Consider the following 23,858-nt stretch of genomic DNA (forward strand, 5'->3'; position numbering starts at 1 on the left):
ATTTTCTGATTAAATAGTGGCTAAAAATCATAAAAATGTGCCTGATAATTAATAAAGGGGAGGGCAGAAGAGACACAATTATCCATATTGGTATTGCATATTGGGATTTTGGAATCACTGAGCATAGGAACCTACGAGGCAGAGTTTTCCAGTAGATTTTAAGATTTTCTTAAAACTATCTGTACTGTAGAATCATAGATTTAGTGCAGGAAGGGGGGCCTCATCTTATACATTAGGAATTTGAGATCTAAATATGGAGTAACTTCTATACCCACAATATACTAGAGTAAGGATTTGAAAGAAGGCACTCTATCTTCAAATTCAATGTTCTTTCCATTGCATCACTCTAGACATACATGTAAGTTTATGTTTGCATGATTTCTGAGTTGTCACACAGATTGGATCAAGAAACTGATTAAAGCCAAGGGAAGAAGATTCTGAGACTTGGAGTAATGAAAGCATATTTGGACTATTTTTTATGGACTTCAATGTCTGTCATCTATATTTTCAGTGATAAATTAATTTAATTTAGAGCAAATCATCAAAATATCAATGGAACTATAGAAGCATACATAATTTCTCAGAATACAAATCCAGATTTGTAATTCCTATGCTCCTTCAGTCTTGTTGCTTTTGAATGTTGTTTAATCAAATGAAGATATAATAAAATATGTACACAAATAAACATGATATAAATAAGATGTGAGAGGAGCAAAGGAAGATCTGCACAAAATGCACCAGAAAACCTTGAGAAGAAAGTTATTTTGACCAAATAGAGACGGGAAATAGAAGGGGAAAAAAAAGATTGAGGACAGAGCTTGAAGGGGACACTTTCATTTAGAAAAGAGGAAGAAGAAATTGAACCAGTGAAGACCAAGGAGCATACAGTAGGTGTTTGAAAAATATTTGTAGAATTAAACTGAGAAGCAGCAGTTAGATAAGTAGGGAGAGAAACAAGAAAGAGATGAAAAGAAAGGGAAGCCAGTAATATCATAAATATCAAATGTTACTTAGAAAAAAAGTCAAGATTGATGACTGATGTCTTTGGTTTTAGAAAATAAGCCACAGTTGAAAAGGGCAGATTCATTACTTTAGTTTATTTACATAGAATATTTTCTTCTTAGAGGTCTTTTTGCTTTATATTCTGCATTGGTCTAGAGAGTGAAGCTAAAAATCAATGAATGGAAATTGACTTCATGTAAGGCGATAGATTTTGCTCCCCAAAAGAAAGACTTTTCTATAAATCTGATCTGCCCCTGAATGAAATAGAATATTTCTTTAGAGAATGAGTTTTTATCACTGGATATATTTTAGGTAAAGCATGGAAAACTACTTGTTAGGGAGCATTATAAATGGGATTCCTGCCGAAATTGGACACGTTAAATCCTGAAGTGCTTTCCAACTCTTATTTTTAATATTTTATAATTGGTTGAATAGTCCTATGTTAGAATTACTATTCTTTTTTATTCGTTTGCCTTCTTTATCACACATATTCACACCCATGAAAACTCATCCTGCATTCATTCTAAAATTCCTCAGGCTTCTATAGTAAGTTTGAGTCCAGGTTATTGTTCTGAGGGCTTGCTATCTAAAGGCAAATTCTGCAACCAAAATAGTGTTAACTCATCAAAAAGGTGCTCATATATATCTATTCCTTGTTTAGCTCTATTCCACCTCCCAATCTATCTCCATTATTGATTTCTCAGTCTATGTTTATTAACTGTAAAATGTGAAAAGTTGTAAGTCAGTAAGGAGTGTTAATTATCTTTGAAATACACATGTTGATATATAAAACTGCTTGCCATCTAGGGGAGGGGGTGGAGGGAGAGAGGGGAAAAATCGGAACAGAAACGAGTGCAAGGGATAATGTTGTAAAAAAAATTACCCTGGCATGGATTCTGTCAATATAAAGTAATTATTAAATAAAATTAAAAAAAAAAGAAATACACATGTTGATCTGATCCTTCTAAGATCATGCTATATTCCTAGCCCTAAAAGACAGACTATATAAATCATATCAATATTAAGACATGGATTGAAATGAATATTTACTGAAAACCAATAATGTGCAAGGTACCATGAAATATATACACATATTAAACACACACAGAGATATCCTTTCTACATTGTGACTTTTCCAATCACAATTTTGATATATTAGAAGTCAGTATAAGAAATTAAATGAAAAATTGGAGGGAATTTTGCAGAAGGCACCAATAACATGTAAAAGCTGGAAGATGACACAGAAAAGACTTAGAAATTTAGAAATGTATAAAATATTTTGTGTTATACAATACATTGTATGACATAAAATATTTTATCTTTTAATACTATAATAATTCAGTATTAAGTATTAAAAAATAATTGAGACTTCTCTGGTACAAAGAGAAAGTCAGAACATTTTATATGAATTTTCTAGCTTGTAAAGATACCATGTCTGCAACTCCCATGATATGGAAGGGATAGCTGTGTGTATATGTATGTATATAATGTACGTGTATGTTTGCATGTATATATGTATGTGTGTATGCACACACATGTACACATATTTGTAAAAATGGATAAATATAAATCACAAGTCTGTATTTGCAAATACATACACTTCTGTAAACATACATACACACATACAACATTTTTATGATAACAGCTTTTAAATATTTTCATTGCTCACTTCTCATTTTATGTATTTAAATTAGAGTTATCTAGGCAACATCAATGCTGAGGTCATGTATAGTGAGAAATGTACTTCCCTAGAAACTTAATTTCTTGCTATTCCCTTTCCCTGGAAGTCAGTAGGGTGTAACATAATTGTTTCAAACTCAAGCAGAACCATGTTTAAGGATGACTGCAGGTTGCATATTGACATAAGCACATGTGGATAATTTCTGTGTTTTATTGTATTTTTATTTTGTTAAATACTTTTCAAATACAATCTAATCTAGTTTTGGTAGACTCAGGAGTGTTGTGGGTTGACTAGGTCATCTGTTTGATGCCTCTGGTATAGTGAGAAAGATAGTGAACTTGGGAGGAAGAAAATCTGAGTTGGAGTGGAACCAAAGCACTGATGTTGTAGGGTCTAACCTCTGGAAAGTTATTTAACCTCTCTAAACCTTGGTTTCTTTATCTATAAAATAACAATGCTCATCCACTACTTGCCTCAAACTCTAAAGCACAATATAATCTAATCCAAGCCAACAAGCATTTATTAAATACCTGCTGGGCACTATTCTAGTTACTGAGGATAAAAAGATAAAACTTTTAAAAACTCTCTTATCAAGTTTGCATTCTTCAATAGAGCCGTAATATAGCATATAAACAGCATATACATGATAATTTGTGGAGAAAAGAGAGAGCACGGGAACAAGTGAAAATATAAGGAACGTGAACGATTATAATTTGCCATTTGTTTCAGAAATGTTTCTTTGAAGAACGTTGGAATTAATTGCATGACATGGTCGATGCTGGGACAGAATTGCCCAACATGAAGTGCCTGCATCAAAGAAGATGCTGTACTCTATGAGCAAAACAGAATTACAGTAGCTCAAATGTAGCAAATTTAGAGACATCTCACTACAAATGTTCCTGTGGACCTGTGGTAGAGCCTTCTGAGTATATTGTATTGGTCTGATCAGCCATAGTTGGAATATTGTAATTGGATAGTGATAGTCATTTTGGTCCCCTTCTAGCACAAAGAATAATAACCAGTTCCAAAAAATAAAAAATTTAAAGGATGCTTTTTTTCTTTTCTTTATAATCAAACAAAGTCTACTGTGATCAAAGTTTAAGTCATAGTTTATTTGCTAAGAATGAAAAAGAGAAGTGAAAAAGGAGAAGGAACTAGAGAACTGACTAAACCTTAAAATAGGAACCTGAAGAAAAATGCTAGTTCAGCAAAGTCAGATGTCCATTAATGGCATTTAAATGTTTTCTCCCTCCCTGAAAGTTTTCTTTCTCTAGGTTAACCTGTACATTTAAATCTTCAATCTTTCAACAGGTTTTTCCATTTCTTCCATGGGTCCTTTTCCTTTTATTCCTTTAACTTTGGAGTGGAGGGCAAACATTCAAGGTTGACCATATCAAGTAGCCATGATGTGGGGGTGGGGAGCTGGTTGCATGTAAAAAGCTTTAGCAATCAAATGGTTCTCAGTCTTCCCATTGGGGGGAAAATAAAAAAGAAAAGGAAAGGAAAAGCAAAGAAAAAGTGTTCTATTTATAATCTCATTTAAAACAAACAGAACAGCTTACACTTTCACACTTATCCAAAACATTTCAGTAGATTTATTCCATTTGGCTAGGAAGAAAAGAATGCTCATACAACCATATAACTTTGTGTCTTTGTGAGGGGGGGATGAGGTAGTGAATAAGTGAGTAGTAAGAAAGTAATAAGAAGGAAGGGATAAGATTCTTGTAGATATTGTATCCCTTTTCATTTCATGTAAATATCTAAGTAATCAATTGCAAAAAGAAAAAAGTGATGAAAAAGACCTGTGCTTGAATGGAAACAAGAAATCTTTAAATTAACAACTGATACTTCACCAATAGAAATGTCCCTGAAATACATAATAAATAAAATTCTAAAACTAAGGAGAAACATTCTTAGGAACAATCCTATCTTCAACTAAAAATCTATTATAGATTAAATATGTATATGTGTAGGTAGTCAGTGCTTTATGGTAAATTTTAAATAGTTTTAATAACTGCTAAATTACCAAATCCCTAAAGGTAAAGAGAATGAGTTTTCTTCTTCTTCCTCTTCTTTCTTGGTCCAGGAATCTGCTTGGATGCCAGGTTGCTGATGACTGCTAGGATATGGAATTTTGATATCCATTTGGTCCTGATTTACACCAGGATTTCTCAGGCTGCCAGCAAGCAAGTCCAGAACTTCAGGCAGCCAAAATTCCACCAGAGACAACTGTCTTTTATTTTATAGCTTATGAATTTGGGGCTTAATATGATTTTCCACTAACAAGTTCTGTACCCCCTCCAAAGTGCTAAAACCGGTGTGCAGATCAGCAAAGTAACCCAGAACAGATGAGGCAAGTTAATATTAAACTTGAAGGAAAACTGTACAAATTATATTGTTTACTTAGGAAAAGAAAAGGACCCCAGTTGAAAAGGCTGACACATGATTTATTGCAGACACTTAACTCACATATTCACATTTTTAACCTCAACCACACTTGAAGCAGCAGCATGTTGGCCAGTGTGGCTCTTGGTATTTGATAGGGCATTAGTAAAGCTATCAATTAAAAAAAAATCTCCACTGGAACTTGGTAACAAGTGACTCAAAACAATGAACATCTTTAGCTCTTACAAAATATCTAGAAAAAAATGCAGACTCATATCCAGCATGAGTAATAAATCACAAAAAGAACACACTTAGATGAGCAAGCATACAATTTGTGGAAGAGTTAGGGAAAACAAACTGTGTACAGACATGAGGAAAAGAAATATCGATGCTATCAGCATGACAGAGCAAATACTGTTTTCCTTATAGCTACAAACAAAGAATGTGGCCAAAGAGAACTTCCATAATAATGAATTTAGACACAAACATTTTCCTCTACTGTTTTGGTATATTCCAGTGAAACTTTGAAAGGAATCAAGGAAAGATTAGATACTGTAAATGTGCCAAAGGTTGTGGTTGAATCTCCTTCCCCAGAGACTTTTAATATTTCTATACGTCAGGGATACTTGAAATGCAGTCTTCCTTAGGCAGGACCTGACTGTCCCTTGGATCAGCTGGGACTATTATAGTTGGATTAGGTCTAGTAGAGGGGAACTTATTCTCTTTTATATCATGGGCCTTTCTGGCAGACTAATGATACTTAAGTACCAATTTTAAAAAATTAAATTCATAATTAAGAGATACTAAATTTTAGTTAGGGATGACCGAAAATAAAGACGTAATTCTGCCCCATTCAAGTTCACAGACCTTCCTAAAATAGGTCCCTGGACTTTTGATTAAGAACTCCATTTTTTATGGATTGTAGGTCTTTATTTTGTGACTCCATGAAAAAACATGTACCACAGTGAAAAAAACTCAAGACACCAATCCATCCTTCAGACGAAGGATTGGGTCAATCACAATGGTGTCCATAGATCTTTTACTTTATCTGCTAATACCTGCATGGAATATTTATAGTGTTGCTCAAATATATATATATATAATTCACTGTCATTTGTACCTGCAAATCATCACATTCTTAGTAGTATTTTCTAGTAAATAGATGTAGGTACCCTTTGGACAGTACCAATTATGGAGAGGCAGTGTGTTGTTGTGAGATTTGGGTACTGCATTTTGAATTGAATGAAACCTAAGTTAGAAGCCTACCTCTGACAGTTATTAGCTGTGTTATTTTGAACATCACTTTATTTCTCTGAGTTCATTTCATCATCTGCAAAATGGAGAAAAAAATACTTATAGCACCTACCTCACATTGATGTTGTGAGGATGATTGTACCATTTTGTAGAGAAGGAAAATGGACACAGAATAGTTAGCTATTTTAGTGAGTTAGTGGAACAAAGATCAGAATTCACAGATGTAGCCTTGTCTACTGAGTAGTACTCCCATGAACATGAATGAAATAATAAGACATAGTTGTTGTCCAGTCATTCAGTCATGTCCAACCCCACGATAAAACATAGAGACAAGAGAAAGGTCATGGGTCAGTTTTGAAGGGAGTCTCCTCCTGTGTCCTGCAAATTTTATTTTGTGATTCTTTATGATTATGATTCTAGATGATGTCTAAAAGACTCATTCTTCCATCATTGGATCACCAACATCAAGAGAAAGATCTTTATGCCAAAGGCAACCAGCTCAGAAAAGGAGGGAGCTAGAGGGATGATATCTTTAGAAAAATGCTTATTCCTGGATGTGAAGGAACAAAGGAATACTAGGTAGCACAGGGGAAAGAGTAGTGAACAAGGAAACAGGAATTGTGAGTTTAAGTCCAAATTCTAGAATTAAATTTGGGTAGATGATTCCTTTCTGTGGGTGGAACTACAACTAGTTGGAGCTTTGCTCCAAGATACTGGCAATATTTATTATATTTCTTTAGTAAGCAGAAAGAACTGATGTTAGCATCTAGTTATCACAAGTAATCCATTCAAATAGGAAGCTACAAAATGACCTGATTAATCACACCTGTAAGGCAATTATTCTCTGATTCAGTACTGCCATGCATCTTCCTCCAATGGTGACTTTCCCAGAACTGGTTTGTGGTAGTCCAAGGTTTTATGACTTTTCCCGACACTGTCTAACTTAGAATTTCTCCCATTATAAAATGTAATGTCCCAAGATTTCAGATTCTCACTTTCAACTAAATTGTTTCAGTAAGCTCATTTGAGGATAATGTTTGTATTATTGCCCTTGGAACCAGCATTGTTCCATTTAGTGCCCCTTGGGTCTCCATTTTCCACATCTGTAAAATGAAGGTGTTGAACTGAGTAATCTCAAGACTTTTCCCTTCAACTGTAAGAAATTCTAAGTTCTCTGCTTGATTCCATGAAACAGTATTGAAAACAAGGTAATCCAAGGGCAGACTATGCCAAAAATCCAACACCATTTGCTATGCGTACAATCCATCTATACAAAGTCTAAGTACTGATTGCACCATGAATACAAACTCTAATTGAGCAAATGGTAATTAGATTATACCTTGAGAAGACAGAAAGTATGCTTTTGGAGCTCATTTAAACTTTTAGTAGAAAAATTTATACAAAAATCTTAATTTTAAAAAATACCATTAAATCATTCTAACTAGGAAATTATATGAATAACTAATTCCATCAATCTAGTTTGTTTTTATCTACATAAATTTGCCACTGTTAACACAGTGCATAAATTATTTGTTCTCTGTTTACCACAAGTAACTGTAGTGTCTAGAAAAAAATAATAAAATGAGTTTCTATAAATTAATCTTCAAAGTTTCACATCTATACATGTGTCCTGTCATAAGAAGAAGCAAGAAAAGAAAAAAAAAAAAAAGGAAAAATGTACTCTGATCTCTTTGGAAAGAAGTCCAAGGAAGTTTATCACGTGAGAGGTTTAACCCAGTGGTTTAGGCTAGCATCATTGTTGGACCCATACCAAGAACGGACATGCTCGGTTCATTTAATCAGACAAAAACAACTGGGAAACACTCTTCTTTTTTGGCATAGACTGATGGCTAATTCCATTCTTTTTTTTTCCCATTCATCTCTCTAGAGATGATGGTGTCTGTCACTTCTACAATCATTATTAGCATCTACAAATGGAATAGGTTGGCAGAAAGGGTGGAAAGGAAAGAGAATCCAGAAGTGGATCTTTAGGTTCCAATTAACTTGATGTGAAGAGCCACAGACAGTCCATTTACCCAAGCTGTTCGATCTCTGTGGTCATCTTGACCAAAGGCAATTCTGATATGCTCTTGCCTCATGTGTCTTAAAGAAGTTAGACCTCTTACTAAGATGGCAATGCACCATAGAGCACTTTAAAATTGTTTGCGGGTCACTCATGTCCATCAAGTCATTTCACCTTCTGAACTCATTTCCATACAGACTGCAAAGTACAACAGTATGAACTGTTTATTCGGAAGGTGTGACTACAGGCAGGTGAAGACAAGAGTCCGGCATCAGGCAGTTTCTCAATAAATCTAAGAGAGAGTTTAGAGGATAAAATGGGGAGCTGTACAAACTCAGATTGAAATGGATCCTATTCTCTCAGCTATGAAAAAAAATCACCCCTGAGGAGTTTGGTTAGAAATGTTGTTGTTGGTTTGTTTGTTTGAACATACTTCTTCTCGACTAAAAATATCCTGGGGCTCAATGTCAAGGTTTCACAGCCGGACTTCTTCTTCTGCCCTGGGACCATGGGCTGTCCTGACTAAGCATGTTCCTAACAACCCAGCATCTGGCAACAGAGGAGACATTGCAGGAGACTGAATGGTCAGCAGGGAGAGAGAAGGAGAAAAACTGGGAGTCATAGCTGCCGGGGGATAATGAAGGTGCTGGTGAAGGGGAGATCGTGGGTATTTCTTGAATGCTTTCCCTGGTGGGAAGGATGGCATTCGTGGTGGCACTGCCTTTATGCCAGGCTGTGCCACTGATGTGATCAAAGGCGGTGGGAAAACAAAAGATTTCTTCCCCTGTGGTAAGCCAGGCACCTGCAAATGTTCATCTTTGAGCTTAGCAATGTCATTAAAGACAGAAGAAAGAGGCTGAAACTGGGGCTCCCAGTTGAGAAGGTAATCCCAATCATAGCTGTTTCTTGGATCCTTGGTGGGAGCCTCTAAAGTTGTAAGAGATCCATACCTTGAGTCCTGATCATTTGAAACGAAGAGATAATCTCTTCTACTATCTTCCATGAGGGTTTTCTCTTTCATTCCAATTTTGTGGAGTGTCTGGGAGAGCATTTTATTCTGAGCATAAATGGCATCACACCTTTCTCCTACCCCTTCAAAGGTGAAACTGCTCTCTAAGGTTTCAGTGGTGATCACCACATCTGTTTCTCCAGACAAACAGGAAAGCTGGTCAGAGTCTCTGGGTATTCCGGAATCTGGCACCCGAGACCCTCGGTCACTCAGAACTGAGCCAGAGCCTTTTCGGCAGGGGTGTTCATTGATCCTTTTGATCTCCTCATCCTCAGCAGTATCTCCATCCACTGAGCAGTGGCCACTTGAGTCTGAATGTCTGCATGGATTCACCAAATCCTTTTTCTCTCTCATATCTACTAAATTCAACCACTCAGCCATGGAGCCCATGGGGAGAATGCCATTGCCCACATCTGGAGCTTTCTGGGAATCCTTGAGGATGCTGGGATCACTACTCAGGCTCAGATTACTAGGTGATAATGGGCATGCTTTTTTTTCTCCACAGGAATTCACTGCATCTTTTTGTTTATATCTTAAAATCAGAGCAATGAGGCTTATGATGAAGAGCATGAATATGACAATAGAGACTGTGAGGCTGATTGAAAGGCTGTTAGCAGATAGTGCATAGAATCCTCCCTGAGGGAAAGAGGATATATTTACAAAGATGGTGCAAGAGGAGAACTTAGAGTCCATTTTAGGACTGTGTGCTATTACCTTCATTTCAATGATGTCATCTTTCCTGACGCTGCTTCCCATAAAGGGAGGGTCTCCAACCCAATAGACATTTCCACTGGTTTTATTAATGGATAAGAATGTTGAGGAAGTTGCAAGGGTATAAAGCACAAGTCCATCAACTCCAGCATCAGCATCAGATGCTTCTACTTTGCCAATAGCTTGTCTTGTGTGATGAATATCTGGAAGGCCAAAGAAGTACTGGTCTTGTGTGAATATGGGTTCGTATTCATCAATTCCTTCAACATCCACTTGGACCATCAAAGTAGCTGTGGTCTCACCTTTATCTTCTGCCTGAACAATAAAGCAGTGTTTATTTTCACTTTCATAGTCTAAGATTTGTTTGGTATAGATATCCCCTGTTAATGGGTCAATAAAAAATAGGTCATGATCCTGAGGGATTCCATCATTCATCAAACAGGATGACTGAATTGAATAGGTTAGTTGTCCATAAGGACCAGCATCAAAATCCAAGGCATGTGCTGTACACATAACAGAGAAATTGGGCAAATTTTCCGGGACAACACAGTTTAAACTTGAGAACATGAACTGGGGGGCATAGTCATTGTCATCTAGGACACTGATAAATACCATCGTAAAAGCAAAATGATTTGTTCCTCTATCTGAAGCTTGGATAGTTAAAGTGAACATCAATGTATCTTCATAATCCAAGGGTTTAATCAAATCTATTGCTCCCATTTCCCCATCTATTTGAAAATGTCCTCTCTCATTTCCTGAGATGATGGTGTAGGTGATTTCAGAATTGGCTCCACTGTCGTGGTCTTTTGCTGAGACCACAACAATCTGACTACCCACAGGTAGACTTTCCCTAACATGGGCATAGTATTCTGGAGAGTTGAATATTGGTGTATTATCATTGACGTCAAGCACATCAATTAAAATAGTGGCTGTAGAATTCAATGGGGGATGACCATGGTCAGAAGCCATAATGATGAGTTCATGAGAGGCTATAGTTTCTCTGTCTAGAGGATGGTTCAGCACAAGATGACCAATGCGGTTGTAAGGGGTTCCTGAGGAAATTACATGAATTTCCACATAGAAAGTGTTCTGCAAATTACCACTGATGATAGAATACTCGACATTGGTATTTTCACGGGTCCAGTCAAGGTCAATTGCTGAAAATGTGAGTAAGGTAGTCCCAATGGCTGCATCTTCACTCACAGTGATGTTATAGTACTCCGTGGTGAACTGAGGGGGATGGTTGTTCACATCTTGAATTTCTACTTCCACTAAAGCAAGGGTTGTCAAACCAGGAGTTCCACCATCTTTGGCTTCCACAAGAAGTTGAATTGTTGATGTTTTGTCCATAAGCATCACAGGTTTGATTGTAAATATGGGGCCTGAAAAATAACAACCATCACCATGATTTCTGTGAATTTAGATTTGAGATATCAAATATTTACTGAAAAATAATTGCATTGCAGCACCATATTAGATGCTATTACACCATTTTACACTCATAAAACCATAAGACAAATTGTGGCTCAGTTGTTACTAGATTGTTTAAAGCACATAAATTAGATTCATTATATATGGATTTTTGCATGTAAAAGTCTAAATATATATGTTTTGTGTGTGTGTGTGTGTGTATATGTGTGTGTGTGTGTGTGTGTGTATGTGTGTTTGGATGAATGGATGGATGGATGGATGGATATTGGCACAGTAGATAGAGCACCAAATACACAGTCAGGAAGACTCATTTTTGCGAGTTCAAATCTATTCTCAGACACTTAGCTGTGTGTCTCTGATATATCACTTAATCCTTTTTGCCTCAGTTTCCTCATCTTTAAAATGAGTTGGAGAAGGAAGTGGCAAATCATTCAATATCTTTTCCAGGAAAAATCCAAATGGGTTCACATTTAAGTCAGACACAACTGAAAAAAACAGATCAACATGAAGTGGGGTGTGTGTGTGTGTGTGTGTGTGTGTGTATGTGTGTGTGTTTTTCTCCAGCATAAAAGGAATTTGTTCAGAAATGCTACCTACATAAAGAACAGTATGACATAGTAAATGGGATGTCAAACTATGGGTTTGAATTCTGTCTCAGGTACCACCTGGGTTATTATGGACAAATTATTTACTTCCTAGAGCCTCAAAACCCTCATCTAAAAAGGGAACAACAGTATTTATAAACCTGTAATAAAAATGCTTTGTACTCCTTAAAGTGCCATGTATATATGCTATGGCTTTGTTATACTACATTGTTTAGCAAATTTCTTTCACCCAGGTGGCCAGAATTCATTGGAATACTTCATGAGGAATTTAAGGCATGGGAGCAGTGTGAGGGTGGGTAGTGATATGGAGACCAAAGAATTGTTTAGTTGTGTGACTGATCTGGTCTTGGGTCTCTTATTTTACTAAAAGCAAGGGGTTGGAATTGATGGAATCTAAGGTCCTTTCTGACTGTGAAATAATATGTTCTATGGTCTGCTTCAAGATTCACTGGCTTGTTAGACAAGATAGTGAACAAAAGGAAATTCTATTAGCAATTCCTTATAGGCAATTAGGATCATTCAGTTATTAAATCTGGAAATGGAAAGGACTTCAGAAATCACCTAATCTGACCCTTTAATTTTACAAGTGAGCAAACTGAGGCCTGAGGAGAAAAAGTGATTAAGCATCAGAAGCCACGTCTGAACCCACTTCTTCTGACTTCAGAGACAATAATTTTCCCAACCACTGATAAAAAAATTGAAAAGAAAAAAAATTTCTTTGTGTAAAATTTTGTATGGTTAGTTTAAAGACAAAATTATGGGGCAGGTTAGTTTAGCAGCAACTAAAGTCATCTCACATAGCTTGCAAAAGGTCTCATGTCATGCTTGAATATAAAACATGCCTCATGGAAATACTTTGTAAAGGCTACAGAAACATGTAATATAAGAAAATGATGTAAAAAAGAATTCTCTAAAGGATGCAATTGTCTCTTTCCTAAAACCGATCCATTCAGGTTGATATGAAAATTCATTTATTTGATTGTTTCTTGTATCAATAAAATATGTTTTCTGTATCTCATTGTGGCTAGAAATAAGTTACAAATATTCAGATGATGTCATGTATATGAATGTCATAGAAACATGGAAAATGTATTTAGACTAAAAAATGAAATGTTCTTTTCCATTAGAGTTTCATTAGTAAATCAAATTAAAATAGTTTAAAAGTATTTGATTTTTCACAAACAAGGTCCATTCAATTGTGTGTATATGTGTGTGGGTGTGTGTGCACACGTATACATGTGTGATTGCATAGATCAACATGGGTTGAGTTTTGCTGCAACAGTTCTAGGATGTTTGCTGGAATTGTACTTGGTTTTATAAGCAAACAGTGTTACTGTCTTGGGTACTGTGAGCTTTGTACACTTAGGATCTAGTTACTGATTCTCTATTTCTTTCCAGGTATGGCTAAAGTGTAATTAAGGAAAGACGGCACTAGATTTGGACTTCCAGATTAACAGGAGTCTTATGGCTTTCCATCAGTGGAATGCCAGCCAACCCACATTTGGAAAAAAGATTTCCCATTTCCCACTCTGTGATTGAAACTGATGAATTTTGCAGGCCCTGAAAACAACTCACCATTCTGAGGGTCAACTGAAAATCCTTCAGCAGAAGAAAGGATTTTGTAGGAAATCCTCCCATTAATTCCTACATCCTCATCTGTGGCTGACACAGTCAAGATGGAGGATCCTACAGGTGTCATTTCAGGAAGTGTAACCTATTTCCAAAAGAGAAACAAGAGATTGAGGACATAATTTGCTTTAGGGCTAAAGATATTTTCCTGGGCAAATGATAACTGGAGTGTTTTTGTTGAGGAAACATAATCCTGAGTCTTTCTTTGGACATGCTGCTTCTCCTGATTTCCTTAAGCTGAAACAACTTTGCAGAGTTGAGATATTAAAAGATAAAGTCAGAAAAGTTATAGGATTCAGGATGAACTGTGCCTGATTAACTCCATATTTCTGAGATTTCATGACCTGTTTTCTTTCCAAAATATCTCTACAGGTTAGAGGAGATTCAATTTCTCTCTCTCTCTCTCTCTCTCTCTCTCTTTCTCTCTCTCTCTCTCTCTCTCTCTCTCTCTCTCTCTCTCTCTCTCTCTCTCTCTCTCTCTCTCTCTCTCTCCTCATAAAGCACTAAAACTTCGCAAAATGTTTAGATTTTTTCCATGCTATCTTTATACTTGCACTGTGCATTTAAGACATGCAAGAATTCTCAGGCCATTCTGAAGTATAAAATTGCTGTCTACCATTGTCCCTAGTCCTGAAAATGTTTGAAAAAAAATCAAACATCACTGTGTGACTCATCTAGTAGATAATGCTCATAATTATTTGCTTCTGCAATAAACTATTTAGAACATTCACAAAATAGACTCAGAAAAGAAAAGATTCTCTTTACTCCAGCATTTTTAAGGATGCAAAGCCTGAATGAATAGCAGATGACACAACTGTCCTCAATTTACAAAAAAATAACTAAAGTCTTAATATTGAAATTGAAATGAAGCAAAAAAAAAAACCTTAGTATCCTGGCAAATGTTAGGCATTTTACTAAAAAATGTGTAATATCAAAAATAATCTCTAACAATGCTGGAAGTACCCTAGACATGTGCAATGAGGTTGATATAGGAATTTCATGAAAACGAAATTGAATGAAATATTCAACTCCAGCAGCAGTCACATTAATCACATCTTTTGTCTTATAGAATATTAAATATTAAGAAAAATGTACTAAATGGTGCCTTCCTAAGCCATCCCACAATTTAGAGGCCTTTGGACTACTCCTTATATTCCTAAACTTGGGTCATAGAATTGGAATCTCATTACCTGATAGAAATCTTGAGGAAAAAGTGGGGGATTGTCGTTGACATCCATAACATAGACCATGAGCGCTGCTTCCATGTGGTGTACAGAATCAGAAACCTCAACCAGTAACTCATATTCATGGCCTTCTTCAAAATCCAATGGCTTTGCCAGTATCACCGCTCCAGTATTGTGGTCAATAGTGAATTTATTTCCAGGATTACCCTTCTTAGTGAAACTGTAGACAAGAGCAGGGCCTGAATCTCTGTCGTGAGCATGTACTCGAGTCACAAGAGAACCGAGGGGAATACCTATAATAGTGACAACTGTGGTCAGTCATCTTCAAAACCCATTCACTCATATGATCATAAATGTACCTTTGTTTTGCATATTTCCTGGCATGTTTTCTTGTCCTTACTTTCATGTGAACAGAAAGAAGATTCTAAAGTATAAATTAAAAGATAACCTTGTTCTTCTGAAGTGGGATTGAAGGTGAAGGTATTAATTAGATATTAATCTACATTTAAAAATACCCTGGGCGGGAGAGCAACCAAATGGTATAGTGGACAGAGAACCAGTACCGAAGCCAGGAGGACCTGAGTTCAAATCTGACCTCAGATACTTAACACTTCCTAGCTGTGTGACTCTGGCCAAGTCATTTAATCTCAATTGCCTCAGCAAAAGTAATAATAATAATAAAATAAAGTAAAATACCCTAGGTATACTTATCCCCAAGACTCATAAGACAACCCAGTTCAAAAGGGTCCAGAATACTTACAGAATATCAGTTAAGATACATAGTTCTTGTAACAAAACTCTGAATTCCTTAGATGAAATTTTCTATTCTTTAAAGTGGTTCACCATACTTTAAGACTGTAGTTACATCAATGGAACTCATTCCATTGATACCAATGGCAAGCTACCCCCTCCTTTTTTAGAGATCAAATAATATCACTTTGTCGATAGGGAGAGGTCTTCTTTATACTAATTATTTAAAAACTACGCAGCAGTAGTTTCCCTCTCCTGTTCTTTTCAAAAATGCTTTAGGAAAAGTTATGGGAAAATGCCAATCTTGTTAGCAGTTCTGCAGAACCTGATAGATTTTTACCTTGGAGAGAGATTGAATATATTGAAATGATGGACACAGGCAGCAAATGTAAGATCTATGTCACTTACAAGGAGAATGATTACTTAGATAGAGAGATACAGATAAAGATGTATAGACAAATAGATGTAGATATATAAGGAATATATGTATATATGAATATAAACATGTGAATTTTTATTCATATATATTTATGAAAAATTCTCAGTCTTTACTATAAAAATGGCATTAATGTCTAACAACTACTCTCTCGAGTTATCTTGGGGAAAAAAAATCATTGAGAAACTGGCCCTGGAAGTTTCCCATCAGCTTCCTTGATCTTTGTGTTAGTAACCTATGCATATTATGGAATTACTTTCCTGATGTCATGGTCCTCTTTGAGAATGAAAAACAACAACCACAACAACAATAACAATCTATTGTACTGACACAAGTTCCCAGAGGACCCAACTTAGACAGAAAGTTATATCCCACTAGAGCAGGAATATTTAATCTGGGATTTGTTAACTTAAAAAAATGATACTGATGTTTCAATATAATTGACTTCTTTTTAATTTTCATATTCTATTTTAGGCATTTAAAAAGATTATATTCAAAAACTATTCTGAGGAAAAATCCACAGTATTCACCAGACTGCCAAAGGACTCTGTGAAATAATTAGACCTTCAGGTATGTGATCAGCCAAATATGGTTCTCTGCAAGTAACTGAACTTTAATTGCTCTTGGTGGATATAACCCAACAAAAACATGGAACTTCACTTAGGTTATTCAATTAACAGAAATCAAAACGACAGTCTGATGATTTTCACACTTACTTTCTGGAACTTCCACTCGTTCAAAGGGAAGGAAGGCTGGTATGTTATCATTAAGATCTACCAGTTGAATTTTGACTACAGCTGTAGCAGAAAGCCTGGGTATCCCTTTATCAGCAGCGTGTACAACCAAGCTAGTTTGTGGAAGAAATTGGGATGAAGAAAAACAACATTAATACTAAATATCCAGAAGAAAATGAAAAATGAACTGCCTAGCTACTTAATTTTTCCCCTGGCACTGCTTTTTCCAAATCACATTTTTGAAAAAAGAAATATATATTTTGACACAAGAATGAGAGACTGAATTTATTTTTTTGACAAGTTTGAATAATCCAGTCCAACAAGCCCTAAGAGATTGAAATCTGTTTATGTCAAAACAAATGAATAACTTCTGGGAGACAATCTGTAGAATTTCTTCCTCCTCCAAAGAATGCTCAGTGCACTGGAGAAAAAGATGCCTCCAAGAATAATCTTCATGCCTTCTCCAACCCATTAGGTTAAAAACATGACCTGGAAACTGCATGACATATTTATCTTACTGTCAAAAATATAATTTCTTGAGCAGAAGCAGGAGAACAGAGTAAACAGTTATGGCAAAATTTTATGATGATCAACTGTGAATAACCTAAGTATTGTCAGAGATACAATAATCTAAGACAGTGCCAAAGAATTCATGATGGAAAATGCTATGCATCTTCAGAGAAAGAACTGATGGAGTCTGAATGAAGATCAGAGCATACCATTTTCAGTTAATTTTTTTCATGTTTCTTTTCTGTTCGCATTTACTTTCATAATGTGACTAATATGGAAATACATTTTGCATGATACAATGTACAATCTATATCAAATTGTTTATTGTCTCAGGGATGGGGAAAGGGAGAAAGGGAGGGAGAAAATTTGGAACTCAATTTTTTAAAAAAATGAATGTTAAAAATTATTTTCACATGTAATTGGGAAAAATAGAATGTTATATTCACAAAAAGTAAAAAAAAAAGATAATTTTAAAAGAGTTGTTTTGAACTGAGATTTTTTTCAGATTCCCTATTAATCTCCAGTCTGAATGGACTGATGGAATCTGAATGAAGATCAAAGCATGCCATTTTTAACTTTATTTTTTTCATGTTTCTTTTCTATGTTTTCTTTCATAATATGACTAATATATGAATATGTTTTATATGATTGCATATGTATAACCTATACTAAATTGTTTATTGTCTCAGGGATGAGAAAAGGGAGAAAAGGAGGAGAGAATTTGGAATTTAATTTTTTTAAAAAAATGAATGTAAAATATTTTCACATGTAAGTGGGAAAAATAAAATGTTATATTCACAAAAAAGGAAAAAATACAACTTTAAAAGAGTTGTTTTGCATTGAGATATTTCATATCCCTACTCAAAACATTTTAAAAAGTGGAAGTCAAAAGAAAAGACCAGTATTATTTAATCTAATGTTGACATAGCATTTAAGAGTTTTCTAAGCACTTCCATTTATCTTACCTTAATGAACCTTCACAACAGCCCCAGGATGTGAGAAGTGTTGATATAATTGTTATTCTTACTTTACAAAAGAGGAAATTGAGATATGGAAAAGTATTAAGAAGTGCTAAGAAGAAGGTAAAATGAGTAATTCATGGCAAAGGAGCCAAGATGGTAGAATAAAGGCAGGGACTCACCTAGACTCTCCCTTAAATCCCTCCACATATTTTTAAAGAATGACCTAAACAAATTCTACAGTGGCAGAACCCAGAAAAAGATGGAGTAAAAAAATTTAAGATAATTTAGAAGGTCAGCAAGAAAGGTCTATTACACCTCAGTGAGAATGGAATCCAGGACAGCATAGGTGCTCAAAATAGCCCCAGACTGAGCAAACCTAGAATAAGCTTTGGGAGCCACTGAATCAGCAACAGCAATGGCTGCTTCCAGAGGTCTCAGCCCATAGATGGTAAAGAGGTAAAACAACTGCTCAGAAAGAGATTACAGAGGTCTGTTTGTTAGCAATGAAGCAAGACTCTTGCTCTGTCCATACTTAGATCTGAGTGGCAGTGTTAGGACAAGGAGAGGCACTAGCACATCAGAGCTTGAAGCCACAGTGGAGTGCTGACACTCCTCATAGTTCCAAAGGAGAAAAAAATGCTTGTGGTCATTCACAGATCTGAGCACAGACCAGAAGAAGAGTAAATACCTCTCCTTAGATCATAATATCTAGGTAGAAATAAAAACTTACCTATCCCTAGAAATAACTCTAAAAATAGCTGCACAAAACCCCTGAAGTTTTGGGATATTGCACCTTCCACTCTGGAAGCAAAGCCCTATTTTTAACTAAGAGTTAAAGTAAAGTAATAGGGTAGAGAACCAAGCAAACAACAGAAAAAGATTCTGACAATATAAAGTTATTATGAAGCTAAGGAAGAACAAATTATACACTTAAAAGATAACAAAGTCAATGCTTCTACCTCCAAAACCTCTAAGAAAAATATGAATTAATCTCAGACCTCAGAAGAATGAAAAAAGGATTTTGAAAATCAAGTTAAAGATATAGAGGAAAAATTGGGAAGAGAAACGAAAGTGATACCAAAAAATCTTGAAAAATGAATAAAGGAGACTTGGTAAAGGAGACACAAAAATTACTGAAGAAAATAACACTTTAAAAACAGACTAGGCCAAATGGTAAAGAAAGTACAAAAAGTCAATGGAAAAAAAGAATGCCATAAAGAATATAACTGGCCAAATGGAAAAAGAAGTTCAACAGCTCACTGAAGAAAATAATTCCTTAAAAATTAGAATCGAACAAATGAACACTAAGAACTTTATGAGAAATCAAGAAAAAATAACACAAAACCAAAAGAATGAAAAAATAGAAGATAATGTAAAATATCTCATTCTAACTGACCTGAAAAACTGAAAGACATGATAAAAAAATAGAGCCTAGACATTATCTTTTAAGAAATTATCAAGGAAAACTGTCCTGATATTCTAGAACCAGAAAGTAAAACAGATCACTGATCACTTCTTGAAAGAGATCCCAAAATGAAAACTCCCAGTGATATTACACTCAAATTCCAGAGCTCTGAGGTCAAGGAGAAAATACTTCAAGCAATTTGAAAGAAACAATTTGATATCAATATTCAATTTGGTATAGAAATCTACTGGAAAACTGGAGGGGAAGGGGATAAGAGAAGGTGGAGTGATAAAAGGAAAGATAGATTGGGGGAGGAGGTAATCAGAAACACACACTTTTAAGGAGAAACAGGATGATAGGAGAGAGAGAATAAAATAAATGGGGTATGGGAATACAATTAGCAATTGTAATTATGAAAAACTTTTTGAAGTAAATTTCTCTCATAAAGACCCATTTCTCAAGTGCATAAAAAAGTAAGTCAAATTTATAAAAATAAGAGCCATTCCCCAAATGATGAATGATTAAAAAATATGAAGTTTTCAGATGAAGTAATCAACGTTATATGTGACCATATGATGGAATGTTCTAACAATATTGTTTGAAGAAATGCAAAGTAAAAGTAAAACAATTTGGATTACTACCTTATATCTCTTAGGTTGGGTAATAAGATAAACAAGGAAGATGGCAATATTAGATGGGATTTAGGAAAAATGAGACATTAACACACTGTTAATAGAGTTGTGAACTTTTTCAACTATTCTGTAGAACAATTTGGAACTATGGCCAAAGGAGTATAAAACCATTTATACTTTTTGATCTAGCAATACCATACTATATCTCAAAGAAGATTAAAAAAAAGGAAAAGAACTTATGTGTACAAAAATATTTGTAGCCACTCTTTTCTGGTGGCAAAGAATAGGAAATTGAGGGGGATGCCCATGCTGAACAAATTGTGGTATGTGATTATGATGGAATAATTTTGTGCCATATCAAACACTGAGCAAGAGATGCTCTAAGAAAAATTTAGAAAGACTTCCATGAAATGATGCAAAGTGAAATATACTGTGTACAAAGTAACAGCAATATGGTAAGATCACCAGTTGTGTATACAAAACAGTTTTGAAGTATTTATGATAAAAAGTGCTATCCATATCCATAGAAAGAACTGATTGTGTTTGAATATAAATTGAAACATACCTTTAGAAAACTTTTTTGAGGGATTTTTTTGGTCTATGTAGTCTTTCATGACATGACTATAATGGAAATATTTTGTATGTTTACATGTGTATTACCTATATCAAACTGCTTGCTTTCTCAATGATGGGGAATAGGGAGGGAAGAAGACCTGTCTGGAATTCAAAGTTCTAATTGTTTTTTCATGTAATTGGAAGAAAATAAAATGTTAAACAATTGGAAAAAATAAGACCTGTGTTTAAACAAAGAATGAGAATTTATGTCTTCTCATATTTTGTCCCATGCTCTTTTTCATGACTTAATGTTGCTATAACTAGTAGCAATTAAATATGTACCATTATATTTCAAAGGGTTAGCTAGTAAGGATCAGAGTCCCTGATCTTAAAAATTATAAGATAGCAAGTAAGACAAGAGGAATGGGAAGTATCATGCTGATTTTGTAAAGCTGAATCCCCGGACCTAGAGGTAAAGCCTGGCTAAGCTATTTACTGCCCACATGACAACTCTGGGCCTTAGTTTTCTTATCTATAAAATGAAGAGGTTGGCTCAAATGATCTCTAAAGTTCCTTTTAACTATAGCTCTAAGATCTCTTGAGTCCATGAAAATAAATTCACAACACAAATTTACACAAAAATGCTTAGTAGAGAGAAAAGCTTGGATTGCTATGGAACTTGTTGGTATTCACTAGGGAAAGGCTTCACTCCCAATAAATAACTTCCTAGCCAATGAAAACAACAGTGGCAAGTGACATAGGTCTAGAAGTGAAAGCCAAACATTTTGAGGGGACACTCATCCAATAGCTGAAGTCATTAGAGGTGCTAAGTCAACTCCAAGATTTACCAAGAATATTTCATTCCAAAAAATGGGCTTCAGGCTCTCCTATCTGCCAAAACTGCTTTTAGCAAAGCAGGTCCTGTCCAGTTGTCACACTTACTTCTCCTGATCCCTTTCCATCATCAGACCATATGAGAGGTTTTTTCTTCCATGTCATATACTTCTAAATGAAACTACAAATAGATATTTGTAATTTTCTCCATGTTTTAATGCTGTGTCTGGGTATCAAGGGTGTTAGTGATCTAATTTATGGGTACTCTTGCCATTCACAAACTGGTAGCTTAATGGTTGCTCGCAGTTTAGGGTCTTTCAACAGAACACAGAATCTGAATTGTAAAATTCTGTTCAATCAGGGCATAGAAATAATTCCATGTAGAAGGGTTTGTTTTGTCTACAATGAACATCAGTAAGGTACATATGGAAATATTTTACTAAAAATAATCACCTTCTAATGTTTCTCTGAAGAAAAGGAATCTTATGCTGGTATCTTAGCCAAGACATCAAAGTAGATGTTCTGTCAGCCCTTCCCCTATAACTAGCCCTATTTTCAGGTCTTTATAATGTTTGGGGGGAATTGAGAGTGGGAGATTATATATAATGTCCATGTCAGGTAGAAAAAAAAGTAGAAATCTTTGATATAGAGAAATATATATCATTTAGTTTTGAAGTAAGAGGACAAGTTAAGGGTGACTCAGAGGCTCAAGGGACAAGTGAAAATTATGGCTGTAGATCTTACAATGAACTTTGTATAACTTCTGAGAGGCATCAAGTCACTTATGATAGTTTCTTGGCAGCCTTTGGGAAATTAGTTGGTTGTCTTCCATCCAGTTGGCCATATGCAGAAGGAGAACCACTGCCTTGATTGTAGCTTCAACAGACTACAAATGAAACTGCCCAACTTTAGAGGGGCCCTTTCCCACTCAGACTCCGTTTTATTGCTTGCTGATGATGGTCAAACAATCTTTTCTCCGTGCCATGCGAGCATCCAAAATCAGAACTTGAATTGGAAAGCTCTCAATTATCATCGCTATAATTTCCTGTTCCACCCACCAAATCTTCTTTTAGGTTTCAATAGGGGATTTGTCAAAATTCTCTCCTTCCAGGAGAAAGGAATCCAGGTCTATTTTACTTTAATACCAACCAAGACTAGAAATGATTTATAAAAGAAGAGCTGTTTTGACTCATCCATTGAGAACTGCAGCAATTATTGGCTGAGTCAAAAAGATACTCCTCAGAGCCATGATAATAGGAACACACTTCATTAATTAACCTGTAGCTAATGTACTTATGTTAATGTACAAATTTTTAAAAGAGTCTGTGAGTTCAGTGATGTGGATATTCCTATTGATACAAATGCCAAACCTTGTCTACTTCTTCATCCTAACTAGCACTTGTCTTTATCCTCCCATTAGAATCAGGTTACTCCAAAATGTTGGAAAAAATTTTTCACTTCTGTATATAATTAGATGACCAGGAGAACATACAGGTTAGCCATTAGTCATCCCTCAATCTCATCATGTGACTCCTCATATTTTTTGATGATGTACTTCTTTGAAGATGTATTTTTTTAACTTGATTTCTTCCACATAATTACTTTTTGGTACCATAATGAAAACTGCTCTAATCAAACCTACATCAATTCTTTGCCCTTTTCATGATACTAATTTTCAATTTTTCAGAGATAACTTACATTCCATGATTTGTATCCATAGTATACATTAATTAAATATGGAATTAATATGGGTTCTGCTTTCTAATATTTAAGAGGGTTTTGGGGGAATCCTTATAGTAGCTTAACTCTCTTTTTTATAAAAGCTGTCTGGGAAAATTTGGACAGATGCTTTCTTTTCCTATTAACAAATTTTCCTATAACAAGTAGGGATATCAAAAAGTCCTCCATTGATCATTCTTTTATATCATCTATTATTTGGGACCCTAAAATAAGGAGCTTACAAAGGTTTAGATTTTTTTAAAAAATTCATCTTCTTTTCTTTGCTCTCAAGAGAGGAGGTATTCACCAATCATCATGTTATACTAATACATTATTAATACTTTATGGCACTTTTATTTCAAACTACAGTAGATTACTCATATTAGTCCTTGCTATAACTTTCTTGT

General features: G+C 35.2%; 1 protein-coding gene across 1 annotated transcript in view; it reads right to left on the minus strand.

Moving 5' to 3' along the window:
* Nucleotides 1-5,109: 5,109 nt before the first annotated feature.
* The window catches only part of DCHS2 (dachsous cadherin-related 2), a 329,685-nt gene continuing 310,936 nt past the window's right edge, over nucleotides 5,110-23,858 (minus strand). The window contains exons 17-20 of the mRNA XM_051963913.1: nucleotides 16,817-16,947; nucleotides 14,921-15,207; nucleotides 13,677-13,815; nucleotides 5,110-11,447 (exon numbers count right to left, since the gene is read on the minus strand). Coding sequence (XP_051819873.1) covers nucleotides 8,821-11,447; nucleotides 13,677-13,815; nucleotides 14,921-15,207; nucleotides 16,817-16,947 — 3,184 coding nt within the window. The 3' untranslated portion in view covers nucleotides 5,110-8,820. The remainder of the gene's footprint in view (nucleotides 11,448-13,676; nucleotides 13,816-14,920; nucleotides 15,208-16,816; nucleotides 16,948-23,858) is intronic.

This window comes from Antechinus flavipes, chromosome 6, assembly GCF_016432865.1.
Source record: "Antechinus flavipes isolate AdamAnt ecotype Samford, QLD, Australia chromosome 6, AdamAnt_v2, whole genome shotgun sequence".
NCBI classification, from domain to species: Eukaryota; Metazoa; Chordata; class Mammalia; order Dasyuromorphia; family Dasyuridae; genus Antechinus; species Antechinus flavipes.